The 23213-nt window shown below is 41.3% G+C and overlaps 1 protein-coding gene across 3 annotated transcripts in view; it reads left to right on the forward strand.

Annotated features, from left to right (window-relative positions):
- LOC112224663 (hexokinase-1) overlaps positions 1–23213 on the forward strand; it is a 38094-nt gene that overhangs the window by 3683 nt on the left and 11198 nt on the right. Inside the window, exons 1-4 of one of the 3 annotated variants that reach the window (XM_024388355.2) lie at positions 8327–8418; positions 16104–16266; positions 21788–21936; positions 22894–23013. In XM_024388355.2, coding sequence (XP_024244123.1) covers positions 8359–8418; positions 16104–16266; positions 21788–21936; positions 22894–23013 — 492 coding nt within the window. In that variant the 5' untranslated portion in view covers positions 8327–8358. Of the gene's footprint in view, positions 1–8326; positions 8419–11794; positions 12060–16103; positions 16267–21787; positions 21937–22893; positions 23014–23213 lie in introns of those variants that run through there. The other 2 variants (XM_024388354.2, XM_024388356.2) reach the window with 2 other exon arrangements.

Consider the following 23213-nt stretch of genomic DNA (forward strand, 5'->3'; position numbering starts at 1 on the left):
GAGAGATCAGGGGCCTTGCTTCAACAAAGTTAACCATTTTCACTGTAGTGTGCAAAATGTCTTTCAAGCTGTCAGGCATTTCTTTGGCAGCAAGAGCCTCTTGGTGGATGCTGCAGTGTACCCAAGTGGCATCGGGAGCAACTGCTTGCACGCGCGTTACCACTCCACTATGTCTCCCTGTCATAGCTTTTGCGCCATCAGTACAGACACCAACACATCTTGACCACCGAAGTCCATTTGATGTCACAAATCTTTCCAGTACTTTACAAATATCTTCTCCTGTTGTACAGGTTTCCAGAAGAGGATATCTTCCTTAATTGCCCCTCACAAAAATGTAATGGACAAAAACGCTTCTAGCCCCTTATTTATGGTATTATACATCTTACTACTTGAAAGTAGTAATACTTTATTTTTCAAATTGGCATGTTTTGTTTCTAAATGTCTGTGCAAGAGTGAAGGTTTCATCGAGTTGTGAGATAGTACTTTTGCACATATAACACACTGTGGCTGAGGAAAGGCACTACTCCCAATATAAGTGAACCTGAGATCAATGTAGTTGTCATCATATTTGCGCCTTTTCGATGGCCCAATGTCCATCTCTGTTGTTCGGTGCTTTCCCAGGTAAGGGGGCAGTAGCTCTTTGGCTGCATCAGATTCACAACTGTCAGTGTCCATGCTAGCTGTGCTAACAACAAATTAAGAATTACTGATGCTAGTATTGGATGTGCTCGTGGAAGCAGAACTTGTGTTGTTGACAGGTGCAGGTGTAGTACTGCCGGTAGTAGCAGTACTACCAGTAGAGCTGGTATGTGTCTCTATGTATGCGGGCCTTACTTTATTTTAACCATTTATCCATTTTCGAGCAAACGGAATGAGCAGCAGCTACGTTTGGCTACATACGGACCGTTAGTGGAATTCCCACGAGAGAGTAACGGGTTAATGTGATTAGATGTTAATTATTTGACTACGCTAGCTGTATTTGACATTGTGTTGTTTTTTCGATGAACACTAGATGGTTTAATTTTATTTTTGGCAGTGAAACAAGGCTACTCGGGCAAGAAAAAAACCTCACCCAAATGTATAGCCCAGTTGGAAAATATAAATGGACTATATTTTTTTATTTGACTAAACTGAACTAGTTGCATCTGTTACCTGATGTGGAATAGAGTTCCACATAGCCATGGCTTTATGTAGTACTGTGCGCCTCCCATAGTCTTCATTTGGGGATTGTGAAGAGACCTTTGGTGGCATGTCTTGTGGGGTATGCATGGGTGTCGGAGCTGTGTGCTGGTAGTTTAAACAGACACCTCGGTGCATTCAGCATGTCTACACTTTTTACAAAAACAAGTAGTGATGAAGTCAATCTCTCAATCTCTCCGTTCTGTCTCATATTGCTCAAATAAACAGCAGACCTGGTTTATGCTGCCTCTGACTCTGGTCCCCTGACTCTGGTCCTCTGACTCTGGTCCCCTGACTCTGGTCCTCTGACTCTGGTCCTCTGACTCTGGTCCTCTGACTCTGGTCCCCTGACTCTGGTCCTCTGACTCTGGTCCTCTGACTCTGGTCCTCTGACTCTGGTCCTCTGACTCTGGTCCTCTGACTCTGGTCCCCTGAGTCAGAGGCAGCATTCTGGGAACTGAAGCACCGCTTCACTTCTACTCCAATCCTTACCCAGCCAGACCCAGAACTCCAGTTTGACCTCGAGGTGGATGCTTCCGATACCGGGGTAGGTGCAGTCCTGTCTCAACGTTCTCCCGTGGATCAGAAGCTTCATCCTTGTGCCTTGTCCCGCAAGCTCTCACATGCAGAGAGAAATGTTGACGTTGGCAACCGGGAACTTGACTGTTAAACTGGCTCTTGAGGAGTGGTGTCACTGGTTAGAGCGTTCAGTTCTTCCCTTCATTGTGTGTACAGATCATAAAAATCTAGCCTCCATCCAGACCGCCAAACGTCCCAACTCTCGGCAGGCCAGATGGGCATAGTTTTTTGGAAGATTCAACTTCACACTCACTTATCGCCCCGGATCTAAGAATACCAAGCCTGATGCCGTCTCTCGTCAGTTCACCGCAGACAACAAAAGTTCAGAGCCTGAGACCATGATGCCTTCCTCCTGCATCGTTGCTGCCGTCTCCTGGGAGATTGAGTCCCGTGTTCGTCAGGCTCAGCTAAACCAGCCTGATCCTAGAAACAGCCCTTGTAAGGATGTGTTTGGGCCAGATTCAGTTCGTTCTGAGGTTCTTCAGTGGGCTCATTCTACTCACCTAATTTCTGCAGCATTAGTAAAGATGTGATGTTGATGATTTCATTCATGTGCTCTTTGTAACTAACCTGGTAGGTTGACTGATAACCTGAACCAGGTTGCAGGCACTAGTTATAGTTTGAAGCTTTTTCTTTAGTGGGCAGCTTGATGAAAGCCAGTCAATATTTAAATCACCCAGAAAATATACCTCACTGTTGATGTCACATACATTATCAAGCATTTCACACATGTTATCCAGATACTGACTGTTAGCACTTGGTGGTCTATAGCAGCTTCCCACCAGAATGGGCTTTAGGTGAGACAGATGAACCTGTAGCCATATTACTTCAACCGTATTTAACATGAGATCCTCTCTAAGCTTTACAGGAATGTGATTCTGAATATAAACGGCAACACCTCTACCTTTGGAGTTACTGTCTTTTCTGTAGATGTTATAACCATGTATTACCACCACTGTATCATCAAAGTATTATCTAAGTTAGTTTCAGAGATTGTCAGAATATGAATGTCATCTGTTACTAGTAAAGTATTGATTTCATGAGCCTTGTTTCTTAAGCTATTCTTGTTTCTTAAGCTTTTCTGGGATGCTTGATTGTTTTCATTGCTTTACTGGGAAGCTTAGCAGAAGTAGACATGCTGATGTTATTTATGTTAGTGCAGGGTGAGCTGCACACAGTGGACATCCTACTAGGGCACACCGCCTCAGTGCTAACAGTATAACTCTGGGTCATAAGCACATGATTACTGCATACAATAGTTGTAGGATTAGCAGAGGCATTCAGTGCAGTTAGGGGGACAAATTAGGTTCCTTACATTGTGTCTTCCAACGTACCCGGGATAATGTACATTTGCTGAAGGATTATAACAACTCAGTGACACAATGGCAGGGATTAACTGAGCTGGGTTTAGGTCATTGATAAGTCATTGTCTCAACACAGCCTTATAATGCTGTGAAAGGATCCAGGAATTCAAATGATTTGGGTGGATCCCATCCTCCCTATAAAACAAGTTTTGTTTCCAGAAGCTATCTAAATTGTCAATAAATGTTACATGCACAGAGCTGCAATAGTCTCGTAGCCAGTTACAACATGTAGTCAGGAGTCAAACTAACACCTAGTCCAGACTTTGATAGCATGTAGTCAGGAGTCAAACTAACACCTAGTCCAGACTTTGGCACAGTTTTAAAGCACAACAGAACACATCTTACACAGTACCTCTTGAACTGTTCAGCTTCTCCAGAATCCTCAAGGACACAGTCAATGCTCTGGCGCCGCAGTGTGTCGTGGAGTTTGTCCTATCAAAGGATCTATATGGAACCTTTTTTTAAGGTTCTGTAAAGAACCATGCTCATAAGGTTCTAAATGGAACCTGTATTGCGCTATAAATAACCCTTACCTAAGGTTCTATAAAGAACCATAAAGGTTATATATAGCACCAAAAAAGGGTTCTGCTATGGTTAGTGCTATATAGAACCCTTTTTATAGCTCTTTATAGAACATTTATGGAAAATGGTTCTATAAATTACCTTTCTCAATCTAAAAAGTTTTTAAGAACAATACAAGCTTTTTTATTCTGGATTAATAGCCTTATTACATTGTTAAAATTCCATAGGTTTTATTATTGTGTTTATTATCAAGTTGAATCAGTTGTGCTAGCTCCGGAACAGAGATACTTGAGAACTACTGAATTAGATTTACAGTAGTCAACCATTTTCAAGTGACACAAGGCCATTTGTGAGTCTTTCACAAGACACCATTACTGTCCATTGTCTTTTATCTAACTTGTAATAATTGCATAACACAACAGAATTGATAAACTGGAATGACACGCTCACTCATGGTTGCACAAAACGAGCAGTGCTCAAACCATACCCCAAAATATTCCAATGAGCCGCCACCCCTACATTTGAAATACCACTAAAAGAGGAAAGAACATTTTTTTTTAACTGCAAGGAACCATTTAAGTACTCAAAGGGTTATTTGTGGAACCACACTGACCCATCACCCTTCCCAAAGAACCTCTGAGGAAACCTAATTTCTTAGTATTTAGCATGTGTTGAGTAAGACATATTGACACTTACCAATGGTTTACAAATCTATATTCAATTTTCACCTCCTGTATAATTAAATTACACAGTCAGGTAAAGTGATTCATTTTTATTCATATCCTGTGTTACAACATTGGAATGTCCCCTATTACAGTTGAAGTCGGAAGTTTACATACACTTAGGTTGGAGTCATTAAAACTAGTTTTTCAACCACTCATTTCTTGTTAACAAACTATAGTTTTGGCAAGTCGGTTAGGACATCTACTTTGTGCATGACACAAGTAATTTTTCCAACAATTGTTTACAGACAGAATATTTAACTTATAATTCACTGTATCACAATTCCAGTGGGTCAGAAGTTTACATACACTAAGTTGACTGTGCTTTAAACAGCTTGGAAAATTCCAGAAAATTATGTCATGACTTTAGAAGCTTCTGATAGGCTAATTGACATAATTTGAGTCAATTGGAGGTGTACCTGTGGATGTACAGTGCCTTGCGAAAGTATTCGGCCCCCTTGAACTTTGCGACCTTTTGCCACATTTCAGGCTTCAAACATAAAGATATAAAACTGTATTTTTTTGTGAAGAATCAACAACAAGTGGGACACAATCATGAAGTGGAACGACATTTATTGGATATTTCAAACTTTTTTAACAAATCAAAAACTGAAAAATTGGGCGTGCAAAATTATTCAGCCCCTTTACTTTCAGTGCAGCAAACTCTCTCCAAAAGTTCAGTGAGGATCTCTGAATGATCCAATGTTGACCTAAATGACTAATGATGATAAATACAATCCACCTGTGTGTAATCAAGTCTCCGTATAAATGCACCTGCACTGTGATAGTCTCAGAGGTCCGTTAAAAGCGCAGAGAGCATCATGAAGAACAAGGAACACACCAGGCAGTTCCGAGATACTGTTGTGAAGAAGTTTAAAGCCGGATTTGGATAAAAAGATTTCCCAAGCTTTAAACATCCCAAGGAGCACTGTGCAAGCGATAATATTGAAATGGAAGGAGTATCAGACCACTGCAAATCTACCAAGACCTGGCCGTCCCTCTAAACTTTCAGCTCATACAAGGAGAAGACTGATCAGAGATGCAGCCAAGAGGCCCATGATCACTCTGGATGAACTGCAGAGATCTACAGCTGAGGTGGGAGACTCTGTCCATAGGACAACAATCAGTCGTATATTGCACAAATCTGGCCTTTATGGAAGAGTGGCAAGAAGAAAGCCATTTCTTAAAGATATCCATAAAAAGTGTCGTTTAAAGTTTGCAAAAGTGTCGTTTTAAAGTTTGAAACCAAAATGGAACTTTTTGGCAACAATGCAAAACGTTATGTTTGGCATAAAAGCAACACAGCTCATCACCCTGAACACACCATCCCCACTGTCAAACATGGTGGTGGCAGCATCATGGTTTGGGCCTGCTTTTCTTCAGCAGGGACAGGGAAGATGGTTAAAATTGATGGGGAAGATGGATGGAGCCAAATACAGGACCATTCTGGAAGAAAACCTGATGGAGTCTGCAAAAGACCTGAGACTGGGACGGAGATTTGTCTTCCAACAAGACAATGATCCAAAACATAAAGCAAAATCTACAATGGAATGGTTCAAAAATAAACATATCCAGGTGTTAGAATGGCCAAGTCAAAGTCCAGACCTGAATCCAATCGAGAATCTGTGGAAAGAACTGAAAACTGCTGTTCACAAATGCTCTCCATCCAACCTCACTGAGCTCGAGCTGTTTTGCAAGGAGGAATGGGAAAAAATGTCAGACTCTCGATGTGCAAAACTGATAGAGACATACCCCAAGCGACTTACAGCTGTAATCGCAGCAAAAGGTGGCGCTACAAAGTATTAACTTAAGGGGGCTGAATAATTTTGCACGCCCAATTTTTCCGTTTTTGATTTGTTAAAAAAGTTTGAAATATCCAATAAATGTTGTTCCACTTCATGATTGTGTCCCACTTGTTGTTGATTCTTCACAAAAAAATACAGTTTTATATCTTTATGTTTGAAGCCTGAAATGTGGCAAAAGGTCGCAAAGTTCAAGGGGGCCGAATACATTCGCAAGGCACTGTATTTCAAGGTGTACCTTCAAACCCAGTGCCTCTTTGCTTGACATCATGGGAAAATCAAAAGAAATTAACCAATACCTCAGGAAAAAAATGGTATACCTCCACAAGTCTGGTTCATCCTTGGGAGCAATTTCCAAACGCCTGAAGGTACCACGTTCATCTGTACAAACAACAGTACGCAAGTATAAACACCATGGCACCACACAGCCATCATAACGCTCTAGTCTTCTAGAGATGAACATATTTTGGTGTGAAAAGTGCAAATCAATCCCAGAACAACAGCAAAGAGCCTTGTGCAGATGATGGAGGAAACAGGTACAAAAGTATCTATATCCACAGTAAAATGAGTCCTATATTGACAACCTGAAAGTCCGCTCAGCAAGGAAGAAGCCACTGCTCCAAAACCGCCATAAGCCAGACTACGGTTTGCAACTGCACATGGGGACAAAGATTGTACTTTTTGGAGAAATGTCCTCTGGTCTGATGAAACAAAAATAGAACTGTTTGGCCATAATGACCATCGTTGTGTTTGGAGGAAAAAGGGGGGGAGGCTTCCAAAGCCGAAGAACACCATCCCAACAGTGAAGCATGGGGGTGGCAGCATCATGTTGTGGGAATGCATTGCTGCAGGAGGGCCTGGTGCACTTCACAAAATAGATGGCATCATGAGGAAGGAAAATAATGTGCAACATCATGAAGCAACATCTCAAGACATCCGTCAGGAAGTTAAAGCTTGGTCTCAAATGGGTCTTCCAAATGGACAATGACCCCAAGTATACTTCCAACGTTGTGGCAAAATGACTTAAGGACAACAAAGTCAAGGTATTGGAGTGGCCGTCACAAAGCCCTGACCTCAATCCTATAGAAAATGTTTGGGCACAACTGAAAAAGCGTGTGTGAGCAAGGAGGCCTACAAACCTAGCTTACATCAGCTCTCTCAGGAGGAATGGTCCAAAATTCAGCCAACTTATTGTGGGAAGCTTGTGGAAGGCTCACCGCATGTTAAACAATTTAAAGGCAATGCTACCAAATACTAATTGTGTGTTTGTAAACTTCTGACCCACTGGGAATGTGATGAAAGAAATAGAATGATTTATTTAAGCTTTTATGTACTATTATTCTTACATTTCATATTCTTAAAATAAAGTGGTGATCCTAACTGACCTAAAACAGGTAATTTTTACTCTGATTAAATGTCAGGAATTGTGAAAAACTGAGTTTAAATCTATTTGGTTAAGGTGTATGTAAACTTCTGACTTCAACTGTATGCTGGCTAAATTAGACCCCTAGTGGGATTAAATAGAAGAGTTAAACCAGGGCTGCTGCATGCTACGTCATAAGACCATACACAGTAGTAGAGGGAAAACCTTGCTCACGGTAATCCCTCTCTGTCCTATTAACGACCTAGCCTTCTGGGTTAATGATTCAGCTCATTCAGGTTTAGGGGCTGCTGCATGCTGTAGGTCACACTCACAAAACCAGCATATAAACAGCACTATGTACTGACATACTGTACATGCCCCCTCAATGTATAGGATGATTATGACTATTTTAAGAATTGTGATGGTCCCTTCGATGGCATTGGGCCAACCTGTGATTTCTTTGTGCATTTCTAAAGAGAGGCAAGGTGTCTGGCAGATTTAATGAAGCCTTTGTTGCTCCTTTGGCTGAAGATATTTGGGTGCATTCATTCAGTAGTCTTGTTTTTTTCATGTTGTAACAATAAGAGCTTTCAGTTAGAAATACAGTATCACAAGGGGAATTAGCATAGATATGTGATTCTGAAGGACTGCAGACACACTGGCCCCGGTGAAGTAGCATAGTCACCATTTGATTATGTAATGAATCACCCTCTCTCAAATCCCGGCCAATCCTATCTGGAGGAACAAGTTGGTAGCACTGATTTACTTTGAGATTACCTAATCTTATTGAGGAGAAGACTTTCCCTTTTCCTTCAACCACGGAGAACATGAAGAGATTGAAGATAGACGAAGTGAGAGATGATGCAGATATTTTACCACATCCTACTGTACGTATCACTCAACTATCTCATTAAGTGGAGGGATATGCTAGGCTTATCATGAATGTGCATTATAGTTAGCTGAATAAAGCAAATTCAACTGAAGCCATTGCTTAATATCGTAGTGAGTGTTTGTTAATTGGATTCTTGGACAGGAACATAAGGCATTAGCTGTGTGATAGATAGAAAAGTTGGGAGCTGGATAATTTGTATGAAAACTGATGTACATGGCTTATTCACAACATTGCCTGAAGATGTTTTGTTGATAAACACCATTGACCTTCTGTGGACCACTCGAACTGAATCACTTATGTGACAATAGACAAGTATATACAAGTATAATGCAAATTATTTGTGTTACAGTATTACTTCCAGTATTTCAACGTTTCTGTAAAAAAAATATATATATAAAATTAATATATATATATTTTTAAATCTAAAATGAATACCCCAGCATAGGGGGACACGTATTATTGTGATTTTCTCCCCACCAGGTTCAAACTGTTCACTCTATGTGTGGCTGTAAAATAAAGTGAATATTTGAATGGTCACCTCATAAAACGTGACTCATACATTGCACATGATCAAAATCCCATTCTATTGCTCAGTGTGAATTCCTACTCATCCCAGCTCTTTGGAGGAACATTTCCTCTCCGTTATCTACTGTGTAAACATCATTTAGGTTGTCACCATGGTGATTCTAACTGAAACTGCCACTGACAGGAAATCACTTTATGTTTGTAAAGTCTGTTGATTGGTTGTGTGTCTGTGCATGCATATCCAATATGTAACAATCACACCTCAGCCTCTATAGTATACTATAGCTGAGTAATACCAAGTTTTAACATTTTGAATGAATTCCCTGTTTTATTAGTATTGATGGAAAACCCAAGCCTAGAGGATTTAGGTTTCTGTGAATAATGAAGCGTTAACTACATGGTAACAGATCTGCTTTCATTGTCTTTAAAATTGTAAACCGATGATCGAGTTCAGCAGGTGTGCTGGAGCCCTCTCTCTACCCTGCTTTCAGTCTCTGTCTCTAACGTTCCCCACACACACACACATTTTCCCCCGTCAACCTGTTCTTCTTTCACTATTTCTAAATTCTGAAATATATTTTAATTCTATTTTTATTTCACTTTTATTTAGCCAGGTAGGCCAGTTGACACAAGTTCTCATTTACAACTGCAACCTGGCCAAGATAAAAACAAAGCAGTGCGACCAAGAACAACAACCCAGTTACACAAGGGATAAACAAACGTACAGTCAATAACACAATAGAAAAATCTATGTACAGTGTGTGCAAATGTAGTAAGATTAGGGAGGTAAGGCAATAAATAGGCCATAGTGATGAAATAATTACAATTTAGCATTAACACTGGAGTGATAGATGTGTAGATGATGATGTGCAAGTAGAGATACTGGGGTGCAAAAGAGCAACAACAAAAACAACATGGGGATGAGGTAGTTGGGTGTTCTTTTTACAGATGGGCTGTGTTCAGGTACAGTGATCGGCAAACTGCTCTGACAGCAAATGCTTAAAGTTAGAGAGGGAGATATTAAGTCTCCAGCTTCAGATTTTTGCAATTTGTTCCAGTCATTGGCAGCAGAGCACTGGAAGGAAAGGCGGAGAAAGGAGGTGTTGGCTTTGGGGATGACCAGTGAAATATACCTGCTGGAGCGCGTGCCACGGGTGGGTGTTGCTATGGTGACCAGTGAGCTGAGATAAGGTCGGGCTTTACCTAGCAAAGACTTATAGATGACCTGGAGCCAGTGGGTTTGGCGACGAATATGTAGCGAGGGCCAGCCAACGAGAGCATACAGGTCGCAGAGGTAGGTAGAATATGGGGCTTTAGTGACAAAACGGATGACGCTGTGATAGACTACATCCAATTTGATGAGTAGAGTGTTGGAGGCTATTTTGTAAATGACATCACCGAAATCAAGAATCGGTAGGATAGTCAGTTTTACCGGAGTATGTTTGGCAGCATGAATGAAGGAGGCGTTGTTGTGAAATAGGAAGACAATTCTAGATGTCATTTTGGATTGGAGATGCTTAATGTGAGTCTGGTAGGAGAGTTTACAGTCTAACCAGACACCTAGATATTTGTAGTTGTCCACATATTCTAAGTCAGAACCGTCCAGAGTAGTGGTGTTAGTCGGGTGGGCGGATGCGGGCTCTTGATCGGTTGAAGAGCATGCATTTACTTTTACTTGCATTTAAGAGTAGTCGGAGGCCAAAGAAGGAGTGTTGTAGGGCGTTGAAGCTCGTTTTAAGGTTTGTTAGCACAGTGTCCAAAGAAAGTGTGTGAGCAAACTCTGAACCTTGTTCAAAAACCCTGAACCTTGTTCAAAAAAAGTGAGTAGGAGAGAAGTTAACTTCCCCTGATGACTTAACTTCCCTGGTAGCTCTGCAATTACCAGACAAATGCAGTGACAATCCCTCCTGCTCAATTACAACAGTTGGGAGGGGAGCAGGGAGGTGTGGGGGAGAGGTTGGATAGAGGACTCGTGTTCCAGAGAATAACACACGTCAGGGGTGTGTCATCTGACCCTCGTGAGCTGAACCACATCCATTTATACACACCACTCACAGTGTGTGAGACAGAGAACAAAACGTAACCTGGATTCAGCCTGAATTCCTTATTTAGCAGGGGGACGTTCTAAATTGTTAACAACAGACTTACCAAATTACACAAAACTCGTTTTTTTCTGTTTTGTGGTTATTTGAAAATCAAACGTATTATTAATTTGCAGTGGTCATACAGTCAGTTGCTTTGCCATTGCAACACAACTGGACCTCTAAGCCACATCTTAAACCTTTACAACACCCTACAAGTGTCCTTCAGGCAGCTTGTACCACTACCTATTGTAGGCAGCAGTGCAGTAACAGACAGCAGCAGCCTCCAGTAGGGGCAGTCCAGAGAAATATATTAGTCAGCTTACAGAGCTCCCTGACAACATGCAGAGAAAAGAGAAAAAGAGAAAAAACGCTTTGGGGGTCAGAGGAGGACACTCGAGTGATACAGGCTCAACCCAAGAGCAAGGACAATTCAACGTAACCTAACCCCTCCCTGCCTACTGTTTAACCCCTATGAGCCATCACCACAGCAACGTGCTGAACATGCCTGTTGGTTTAAAAAAAAAGGATTGAGACCGGTTCTCTTTTTCCCCTCCTCCTCTCTCCTCTACTTCCTCGTTTCCTCCCCCACCCGATGTTCTTGTGAAAGAGAGTGTGTACTGCAGGCAGCCAGCCAGCCACCCTTTCGGCTGGGTTCTGCCCGGGAGGCCCTGGCTTCAGCAGTTCAGCCAATCAGAGCACAGGCAGAAGGAAGGGCTTAAACCAGTCCCCATCCCAGCCCCCCTACTGCGTGCATCTCATGCAAGCTAAACTTACTCTACATAGTCTGACTTCCTGGACCCAGGGAGAGAGTGTTGCGATAGTACTGATCTGTGTAGGAGCCCCATACATGACTGCTTTGTTTGAAACTGTGAGCTTGTTTTAACCTCCTCACCAGTGAGAAGAGACTATAGGGATTTCCCTTTTTTTAGCTCTCCATTTCTCCTTCACCACATCGGTGGACAGGATGATAGCAGCACAGCTTCTGGCCTACTTCTTCACTGAGTTGAAGGATGATAAAGTCAAAAAGGTGAGTGCCCTGTAGGGACCTTGCTACAGCAGGCAGAGCCATTGCTACCTTCCTCCTAAAAATAGGACAGCTTTGAGGCACAGAGCTCAGGGCCATGTGACAAAATGTGACATAATCTGAAGCCCTGGGCTTATCGAGTGCCCCGAAGTTGGTAAATTCTCTCTGACTAGAGTCATGGTTACATTTCCCTGTGTTGTGATAGCGTGCAGCAGCGTTTACAGTGTTGGTCAGGGCATCTTGTCTGTACCAATGCAATGTCCTTGAAACCAGGATGTGGGCTGCCCTGAGCAGTGGGCCACGGGTTTTTCCACGTCTGTTGTGAATGAATGTGTAGGGTGTGGTAACTCTAACCCTGTGAGAGGTCAGGAGCATCTAAAGCTACCCACCTCTAATGAGCAGAGGGTCAGGTTTCAGCCACCGAATGACATTGCCTCCACCAGCTTCCTGGAGGCCCTTGCTGTAATGATTTCACTCTGTCATTGTTGAGAGAGAAAGGAATGCAAACGTTGAGAATGTGCATGTTGGAACTGCCCCATACCCCCTCTCTTGGCTGTTGTAGGACTACTGGCTAGGGTGTGTTAGTGGCAAATGTGCCTAAAGAAAAGCTAGCAAGTACATACTCTAGCTGGCAAGCCTATATCCTTGTGGTAAATGTAATGTCACTAGATTAAAACCAGCAATTATTCAGAAGTATCAAACATCTTTAGATTTCTCTGGCACATCCGTGTAAACAATTTACAGCGAGGTACAGGTTATATATTCTCTGAAGGTTATTTGTGTGGATGTCTGAGATGTGCTGCTGCATGACTTGTAGTGCTAATGAATGAAACATTCCGTTGCAAGTTGTTGGGCTCAACTAGTGTTTTGTAACAGGCCAAAACAGCGATCAAAAGATGTATGTGCTTTTACGTGTTTGGTCAGCTGCAAGTACATTTAAAAAAAAGTTATTTCCCCCTCTTAAATCTGCTGTTTTGCTCATCAACTCAGTTAATGTAGGAAACTGCTAGAAAGAGAACCCATGTGTACTCAATTGACGCAACTCTAAAAAGGAATCTAAAACATTTAGGTGTTGTACAATCCAATCTTCCTTAATTGTGCAATATCCTCTCACTTTTTTACAGTATGTGCAATATGATCAAGGATAAGGAATGCGGCATAGGTATCACATAGATTGTGTGTATTTGTACTGACTCATTTACGTGATTAATATGTCATACGTGCTAATAGGCCACACTCCCATTCCACATCTTTAGGAAACAGGAAACAATGTGACGACTGTAAAAAGTCACCAGTGAAAGCTAAGTTTACATATCCTCACTCCTTTATTGCGATGTGTGCTGTGGTAGTTAAAAAAACATTGACATATCGAAATATTTGTTTGGCATACTCGAAGGCTTTTAGCTTGTGGCTAGAGAAACACACCCATATTACATTTGGTTATCAGGTTAAACTCTCAAACGGTGTTCTGAACACAATGCAATGAAGGTTCAACGGGCATCCATTTTCAGTCGAAACCAAGCATTCCTTACAGGGTTAATTGTGTCTACAAAACTACTATAAATAATACTACATGTTTGTAAAAAAAAGTATTACCAGATTTCATCAGCCTAATCTCAAGGCTGATGAAATGGTTAGAACAGGAAATATGTGTAATATTTAACCCCTGGAACAGGAACCCCACGCATTCTTCTTAAATGACTTATATATTTAGTGCCTTCAGAAAGTATTCATACCTCTTGACTTATTCCACAATGTTGATTTTGTTTCAGCCTGATTTGAAAATGTATTAAATACAATATCCAATAATGACAAAGTGAAAACATGTTTTTATACATTTCAGCAAATTTATTGAAAATTTACTAAAGTATTCACATCTCTGAGACAATAAATGCTAGAATCTCATTTGGCAGCGATGACCGTTTTGAGTCTTTCTGGGTATGTCTCTGAGAGCTTTGCACACCTGGATTGTACAATATTTGCATATATGTGTTTTAATTTTTGTTCCTCAATCTGAACCAGGCTGTTACACAACAAAATGTGTAAAAAGTTAAGGGGTGTGAAGGCACTGTATGGTGTGTGTTACTAATGTTTTATAGCAATGCTGACTGTATGACAATCATCATGACTTGCTTTTTATATTTCCTGCATTGGAATAGTAAAGTTTATACAGTTAGTGCTAACCCAATCATTTTATATCTCACATAAATTCCTTTCAGTTTTATTCCTCTTGTTACAGACTGGTACTGTCTAGCTCGTTACTGGAATGTCTCGAGGTAGCTCAATAGAGCTCTGTCCTCAAATAAACTCCTGTTTTATTTCACTGCCTTCATTCACATGGACAGATGTGGAAAGGCTTTAGAGAGAACGGCTCACTCCCAAGATTAGGGGTCAGAGGTGTGGCCTTCATGTCACTAGGCCCAGTATGTAAAAGGACAGCTGAATTACGAGTATTACTTGAATGTTTTGTAACTTTTGGTGTCGTTTGTGAGCCCATTTGTGTTCCATTTCAAGGACAAAGCAGATAAAATAATCTTAATGTTTTGAATGATGAGTGGATTAAACTGAATAAAACATTTCCCTCAAGAAGAAGGTGGTTGTCAAATCAAACCTTATTTGTCACATGCGCTGATTACAACAGGTGTAGGTAGACCTTACAGTGAAATGCTTACTTACAAGCCCTTAACCAACAATGAAGTTTTAATTGAAATATGTGTTAAGTAAAAAATGTAAAATAGAAAGTAACAAATAATTCAACAACAGTAGTAAAATAACAATAGCGGGGCTATATACACGGGGTACTGATACAAAGTCGATGTGCGGGGGCACCGGTTAGTTGAGGTAATTGAGGTAATATGTACATGTAGTTAAAGTGACTATGCATAGATAATAAACAGAGAGTAGCAGCAGCTTAAAGAGGGGTCTGGGTAGCCCTTTGATTAACTGTTCAGGAGTCTTATGGCTTGGTGGTAGAAGCTGTTAAGAAGCCTTTTGGACCTAGACTCTAGCGCTCCGGTACCGCTTGCCGTACAGTCTATGACTAGGGTAGCTGGAGTCTTTGAGAATTTTTAGGGCCTTCCTCTGACACCGCCTGGTATAGAGGTCCTGGATGGCAGGAAGCTTAGCCCCAGTGATGTACTGGGCCGTACGCACTACCCTCTGTAGTGCCTTGCAGTCGGAGACCGAGCAGTTGCCATACCAGGCAGTGATGCAACCAGTCAGGATGCTCTCGATGGTGCAGCTGTAAAACCTTTTGAGGATCTGAGGACCCATACCAAATCTTTTCAGTTTCCTGAGTGGGAATAGGCTTTGTCGTGCCCTCTTCACAACTGTCTTAGTGTGTTTGGACCATGACAGTCTGTTGGTGATGTGGACACCAAGGGAACTTGAAGCTCTCAACCTGTTCCACTACAGCCCCGTCGATGAGAATGGGGCGTGCTCGGTCCTCCTTTTCCTGTAGTCCTCAATCATCTCCTTTGTCTTGATCACGTTGAGGTTGTTGTCCTGGCACCACATGGCCAGGTCTCTGACCTTCCTATAGGCTGTCTCATCATTGTTGGTGATCAGGTCTACCACTGTTGTGTAATATGAAAACTTGATGATGGTGTTGGACTTGTGCCTGGCCATGCAGTCATGAGTGAATAGGGAGTACAGGAGGGGACTGAGCACGCACCCCTGAGGGGCCCCCGTGTTGAGGATCAACGTGGCGGATGTGTTGTTACCTACCCTTACCACCTGGGGGCGGCCCGTCAGGAAGTCCAGGATCCAGTTGCAGAGGGAGGTGTTTAGTCCCAGGGTCCTTAGCTTAGTGTTGAGCTTTGAGGGCACTATGGTGTTGAACGCTGAGCTTTAGTCAATGAATAGCATTCTCACATAGGTGTTTATTTTGTCCTGGTGGGAAAGGGCCGTGTTGAGTGCAATAGAGATTGCATCATCTGTGGATCTGTTGGAGCGGTTTGCCAATTAAGTGGGTCTAGGGTTTCTGGGATAATGGTGTTGATGTGAGGCATGAGTGATCAATGATGATGATGTGTTGATGTCTTTCAGATCGATAAGTACCTGTACGCCATGCGTTTCTCCGACGAGACGCTGTTGGACATCATGAAGCGCTTCAGGATGGAGCTGGGAAATGGGCTGGGCCAGGACACCAACCCCACAGCAACCGTCAAGATGCTGCCCACCTTCGTCAGGTCCATTCCTGACGGTTCAGGTGAGCATGGATATTCAGATGAAGAAGAATTGTGGGAAATGTATGCCTTTCTTTAAAAGGGACAAGATGTAACATGTTAAAGATTTGTACAGTTACTGGTGTAGGATCTTAATTAGTTTCAGGACATGTACTGCACACCAGGAAATACAAACTTGTAGTATATTCAAACTTTAAAAAAGGCTTCTAAAGTTCGTAATTTCCACTTTAGAATGTCAGACTTGATTTGACCTCTGCTGAGTGCCCCAACAAGCTGCATTCCAAACACTTAAGACACACCTTCTCCCCTCAGCCCCCAAATTAAGTGGACACCTCTGATAACGTATTATGACGTCTGACGAGCTGACACTTGCAGGGAAAGGAGCGAGGGAAGAATAAATCCATTTTAAATGGACCACTCTTGCCTGGAAATTTGTCACTCGTTCATCCCACTGTTGTGTTTTCAGTCATTATGGAACTGTTGTGTGTGTGCCTTATATGTGCGACATACAATTATGATTGCACTTCATATCTAGGCTAGAAGACAACGCATCCACAGACATCGAATCTTAGTCATCCAACTATATCGGGTAAATCGATGTATGAGTGTGATGTCAGGGAAAGTTATGTTCGCAAGTTAACGTTTCCAAAAGCTAAACCACACAAAAACATCTACTGTTATCATACGTGTTTGAGTCATCATGTGCATTAGTAACACAATTTCTAACTTATTTACACTTGTATGTTGACTTCTCCATATTAATGTTGGTTTTAAATTTTGGTTTTCTTTCTTAAATTAAAGTTTTCTTAGCGGATGTACAGTCATCACGAATTGAATTATGGGGTGTTTCAGGCCCGTAGTGAACATAATTGTACACTCGCAAACTCAATCAAAAACGAGGGCTGAGGGGCTTATGTTGCCAACTTCCCTGGCTTGGCTAATCATTTGGACCAACGACAAAGATGGCCGCGGGGATTCCCCAAAGGGCATAAGGCGAGGGTGAGTGGAGGAGGGTCTGTCTTTTATGAGTTTGAAACGCAGCCCATGTGACGCTACTTCAGCTTTTGGACGTTATCAAGGCGACACTCCATCTTAACTCCTCCTCCACATTTACTGGATTGGTTGAACAGTGCAGAAGAGAACCTCCCCCAACAGTTTTTTTCTTATTTTCTTCTTGTCAAGACCAGTATATAAGGGATCTATTTTCAGGCATTTCTTTTATGCCTTATATGTTAGGTTAGCTCAACCAAAACATTTATAAACCCCTACAAAAATGTCCATTAATAATTCACATTTCCTCTGCTGCAGAATTATTTTCCTGCTGTGAGAAACTGCTGAAATGAAGATCGTACATCTCTACACATCTAGGTGTGAGAAAGAATCCTGGGGTGTAATCATTAGCCTGAGATGTTAAAATTAGAGTTTTTATTGGACAAATTCAGATAAGTCCCTCCCCATTTCATTCCATTTGCTTTCGTTTAAGAAACGCTTTGCAACAGAATCGGCGGAATGATTTACACCCCAGATGGTCAAGTGGCATTGTTTCAGTTTTTTTCTCCCATTGGCTAGAGTTACAGTCACAATAAACATTTGAGGATCTGATTTCCTAAGTACAACCTACATTTAATTTTACCAATATTAAAGGACACAATCTCATACATCTCACCTCATCAATTCTCCTATGATCTTTCAGGGCGGGTCAATATGAGTTGGCAGCACATTCGATCTGCCAACATTCAAATCAAATCATTTTAATAAAAAGGGTTATCTGATGTTCCTGATACAGCAAACTGAAATATTGTTTGATTCATGAAGAATTGCATCTTATTGTGTCCAACACTTGGAAACTTTGCTAGAATTTGGTGACAACTGGTGTGTCTTAATCTATAGTAGCAGAAGGTTGATACATTTTTTGATCAACTGTTTCAAATTGACAAATGAAGCATCCAGTGGGTTCATCAATGCATTCATTCAATGATGAATGAACTGTTGTCGTCTGAATTTCTGTTGGCCTACTGCAGCGACAAGCTTGCCATGTAATCATGGTAGAATCTGCCTTTGCTGCAGCGTGTAAGCATTCTATATTCAAGCCCTCCAGCACCCTATCAAAAGCTTGTGATTACATCATAGATTACACATAATCCCACCTCCAGATTTTTACAGGCAGTCAGTGTCTGATTCTACCGTCTGTACTCGGTGTAAGGCTGTGTTATGTGTGTGACCGGCGGGGTTGGAACCCGGGTCTCCTGTGTGCCACAAGATTGTGGTAAGCCATTGAGCAGAAGCCTATAGGCATTAGCTTGGGGAGCTAGAGTGGGGCAAAAAAGTATTTAGTCAGCCACCAATTGTGCAAGTTCTCCCACTTAAAAATATGAAAGTGGCCTGTAATTTTCATCATAGGTACACTTCAACTATGACAGACAAAATTAGAAAAAAAAATCCAGAAAATCACATTGTAGGCTTTTTTATGAATTTATTTGCAAATTATGGTGTAAAATAAGTATTCACCTGGTCACCTACAAACAAGCAAGATTTCTGGCTCTCACAGACCTGTAACTTCTTCTTTAAGAGGCTCCTCTGTCCTCCACTCATTACCTGTATTAATGGCACCTGTTTGAACTTGTTATCAGTATAAAAGACACCTGTCCACAACCTCAAACAGTCACACTCCAAACTCCACTATGGCCAAGACCAAAGAGCTGTCAAAGGACACCAGAAACAAAATTGTAGACCTGCACCAGGCTGGGAAGACTGAATCTGCAATAGGTAAGCAGCTTGGTTTGAAGAAATCAACTGTGGGAGCAATTATTAGGAAATGTAAGACATACAAGACCACTGATAATCTCCCTCAATCTGGGGCTCCACGCCAGATCTCACCCCATGGGGTCAAAATGATCACAAGAAACGTGAGCAAAAATCTCAGAACCACAAGGGGGGACCTAGTGAATGACCTACAGAGAGCTGGACCAAAGTAACAAAGCCTACCATCAGTAACACACTATGCCGCCAGGGACTCAAATCCTGCAGTGCCAGACGTGTCCCCCTGCTTAAGCCAGTACATGTCCAGGCCCGTCTGAAGTTTGCTAGAGAGCATTTGGATGATCCAGAAGAAGATTGGGAGAATGTCATACGGTCAGATGAAACCAAAATATAACTTTTTGGTAAAAACTCAACTCGTCGTGTTTGGAGGACAAAGAATGCTGAGTTGCATCCAAAGAACACCATACATACTGTGAAGCATGGGGGTGGAAACATCATGCTTTGGGGCTGTTTTTCTTTAAAGGGATCAGGACGACTAATCCGTGTAAAGGAAAAAATGAATGGGACCATGTATTGGGAGATTTTGAATTAAAACCTCCTTCCATCAGCAAGGGCATTGGAGATGAGACGTGACTGGGTCTTTCAGTATGACATTGATCCCAAACACACCGCCCGGGCAACGAAGGAGTACCTTTGTAAGAAGCATTTCAAGGTCCTGGAGTGGCCTAGCCAGTCTCCAGATCTCAACTCCATAGAAAATCTTTGGAGGAAGTTGAAAGTCCGTGTTGCCCAGCAACAGCCCCAAAACATCACTGCTCTAGAGAAGATCTGCATGGAGAAATGGGACAAAATACCAGCAACAGTGTGTGAAAACCTTGTGAAGACTTACAGAAAATGGTTGACCTCTGTCATTGCCAACAAAGGGTATATAACAAAGTATTGAGATAAACTTTTGTTATTGACCAAATACTTATTTTCTACCATAATTTGCAAATAAATTCATTAAAAATCCTACAATGTGATTTTCTGGATTTTTTTTCTCATTTTGTCTGTCATAGTTGAAGTGTACCTATGATGAAAATTACAGGCCTCTCTCATCTTTTTAAGTGGGAGAACTTGCACAATTGGTGGCTGACTAAATACTTTTTTGCCCCACTGTATGTGTGAGCATGGTCAACATTATCAACTATATGTGTTATGTGTTATCAACTATATGGAATATGTCTATCAGCTACGGCAACACAAATGTTTCCTACGGTCAGTGACATGGTACTTCCTTCAATCATTTATTGGGGAATTGTGGAAAGGAGTGGAGAATTGGATTTCAAACAATGGTTTTCACTAGGCTATCTATACTTTCATGTGATTTTCAGCATCTTCATTTGTAAGTAATACGATACTAATAAATATGGATATTGTAAATACAGTATAGTTGCTCCTTTAAGACTCCTACTGTTACTGTGTTAATAAGTAGCATCCAGGCTGCTGAATTCTGCTGTCATTCACACTTTAAATATTTGTTAATTCATTAACAAGGAAGCAAGCAGTTAAGGAAGTCTAATGGGTTTGACTACCTCTTGACATAGCCTAATGTTGCAACGCTACACTGACTGAAGTTAGTGCAACTGTTTAGTGCAATCATTACCTAATGAATCAACTACTGGTAGGCTAAAAAGTATCTATTAACATGCTATCAGGAAAGCGCAATTCAGAGACGAGTGGTCGGTGAAGCTTTCTCACTTTCCCCTATCAGAAGACCAATTTGTCAGACTGTGAAAACTAGCGGATAGCCAACCTAGCAATGATTTATTGTTGTCAGGCGACAGCAGTAGGGTGAATTAGGTTGATAATCTGTCTGCACTCAGTGTTTTAGGATTGGATGTAAACATTTAAAAAAAACATTTAAAAAAAAGAAGCATTTCCAGTCAAACAATCACTTTGAAGTAAATCACAGCAAATGTGGCATACATCACACTGTCAGGGTATTAGCTTGTGAATAGAGTAAGAGATCATATATGCAGTAGGCCTTTAGGGTTCAAATGTTGCATTTCCTCTTGTTTAGTTTTTTAACTTTTCAGTTCTGTTGGTTTTCAAAGGAGAAGTTGTCATGCCCATAAAGTACTACTGCTTTAATTGTAACATGTTCTCAAGACAGTTTGACAATGTCTTTCATTCCCAGGAGAGTGGAGTTTTGGCAAGAGTTGCCAGGAGCTTTAGCCAAACTGATATACTCTTGCATGGCAATACCAAGGATAGTCAACCCAGGCATGGGCAACACAAGGATAGTCAACCCAGGCATGGGCAACACAAGGATAGTCAACCCAGGCATGGGCAACACAAGGAGTTCAGTCTCTGTGGAATGTGACTGTAGAACTACATTTATAACCTACATACCTCTATCAGTACTATGTGCCAGTGGCTCATCTGTTCTTGCTGTGTCCACATTAGATTAGATTATATTAACTTTATTATCCCACCAGGGTAACATTTATTTGGTTGTGTTCTTAGAAAGACAAAGTACAGATGTAGGATCTTAATTTAAACACCCTGTTGCAGGAGAACTTTCCTGCAATGCACCAACCCCTACAAAAAAATGATGATTCATTATAATCCACATAATAATTCACATTTCCTGTTGCTGCAGGATTATTTTCCAGCTGTAGCAAACTGGCTCAAATTAACATCCTACATCTGTACATAAAACAGAGGAACACAGAATAATAATAAAATGCATTTGAAGGTGTGACGAACGTTACACATCCATATTGTTTTTGCTTGTTACAGAGAAGGGGGACTTCATTGCTCTGGATCTGGGAGGCTCGGCTTTCCGCATCCTGCGAGTAAAGGTGTCCCATGAGAAGAAGCAGACGGTTCAGATGGAGAGCCAGGTCTATGACACTCCTGAGGACATCATCCATGGCAGCGGCACTCAGGTACGGAGTACCATTCAAACTCAAACCATATATAAATGTCTAAGGGCCCGATTCAGACTTGAGATAAGTAGACGTAAAACTGCAATATGCAACTTTTTGGGTAACCTGATCAAATTCACATAGAAATATGTTATAGATATGTCATTTGCATTGAAAGCAAGTCTAAGCGGCTGTAGATAGGTTCTTTGTGTGCTATTTTTATGCTTAGTTCTTAAGTTTTGTTTTTGCGTCTTTTACTTTCGGTTTTGTACACCAGCTTCAAACAGCTGGGAAAAAATGTTGTTATTGAAAATATATTTCACAGCGGTGATTTCGGGGTGTGGTTTGATGTCGGTGTCTCTTGTGTGTGTTCGCAGGTGGGAAGAGTTAGCCCAATTATGTTGCCAAATAGCTTCAGCCGGCCGGGGTGCGAAAATTAGTTTGACTGTGGATAGCCTATCCCTGGAGATAGTTTGGGAATGTCAATAAATTCCACAATGTAAATGAGACAATCATTTCAGGTTGCACACCTTCTAGTTGTCTCATTAAATGCTTTCAATATTTGAATTTCTACAATTTATAGTTGGTTTGAGGTTTTTAAGTCATTGACATTTGAAGCTATTGACATTTTAAAATATTGTCCCATGTACAATATGTCATTTACTGATTGTCCCTAACTAGCCCCATAGTGATATTGAATGTCAAACCAAGTTGACCATGGGCATTACAAAATGAATGGGTGCTGTGGGCAGGATTAAAATGAACAATAAGGTGTAGCGGGTTCGCACAACAACAACAAAAATGCTGTTTAAAGCTTACTTCGTTATTCAATGATTTGAATCATTTTCAGTGCGTCAGTGAAAGCCCTAAAAGCCTAGTGGCAAGGGAAACACAACCAAAGTGTGTATTGCAGTCTCTCCTTGTCCATACATTGCTTTCGAGATAAATATCACTCACTGAATTGTTTTCCTTTTGCAGCTGTTTGACCATGTTGCAGAGTGCCTGGGTGACTTCATGGAGAAGCAGAATATCAAGGACAAGAAGCTTCCAGTTGGCTTCACCTTTTCATTTCCCTGTGCACAAACCAAACTGAATGAGGTGAGAGAATTATTTATTTATTTTTATTTAACCTTTATTTAACTTGGCAAGTCAGTTAAGAACAATGACGGCCTACCAAAAGGCAAAAGGCCTCCTGCAGGGACAGGGGGCTGGGATTAAAAATGAACACACCAATAGGACAGTACACCTAAGAGTATCAGTTTCAAAGACTGTTCATATATTATAGCTCATTCATCTTT

This window comes from Oncorhynchus tshawytscha, linkage group LG25 (genome assembly GCF_018296145.1).
Source record: "Oncorhynchus tshawytscha isolate Ot180627B linkage group LG25, Otsh_v2.0, whole genome shotgun sequence".
Taxonomy (NCBI): Eukaryota; Metazoa; Chordata; class Actinopteri; order Salmoniformes; family Salmonidae; genus Oncorhynchus; species Oncorhynchus tshawytscha.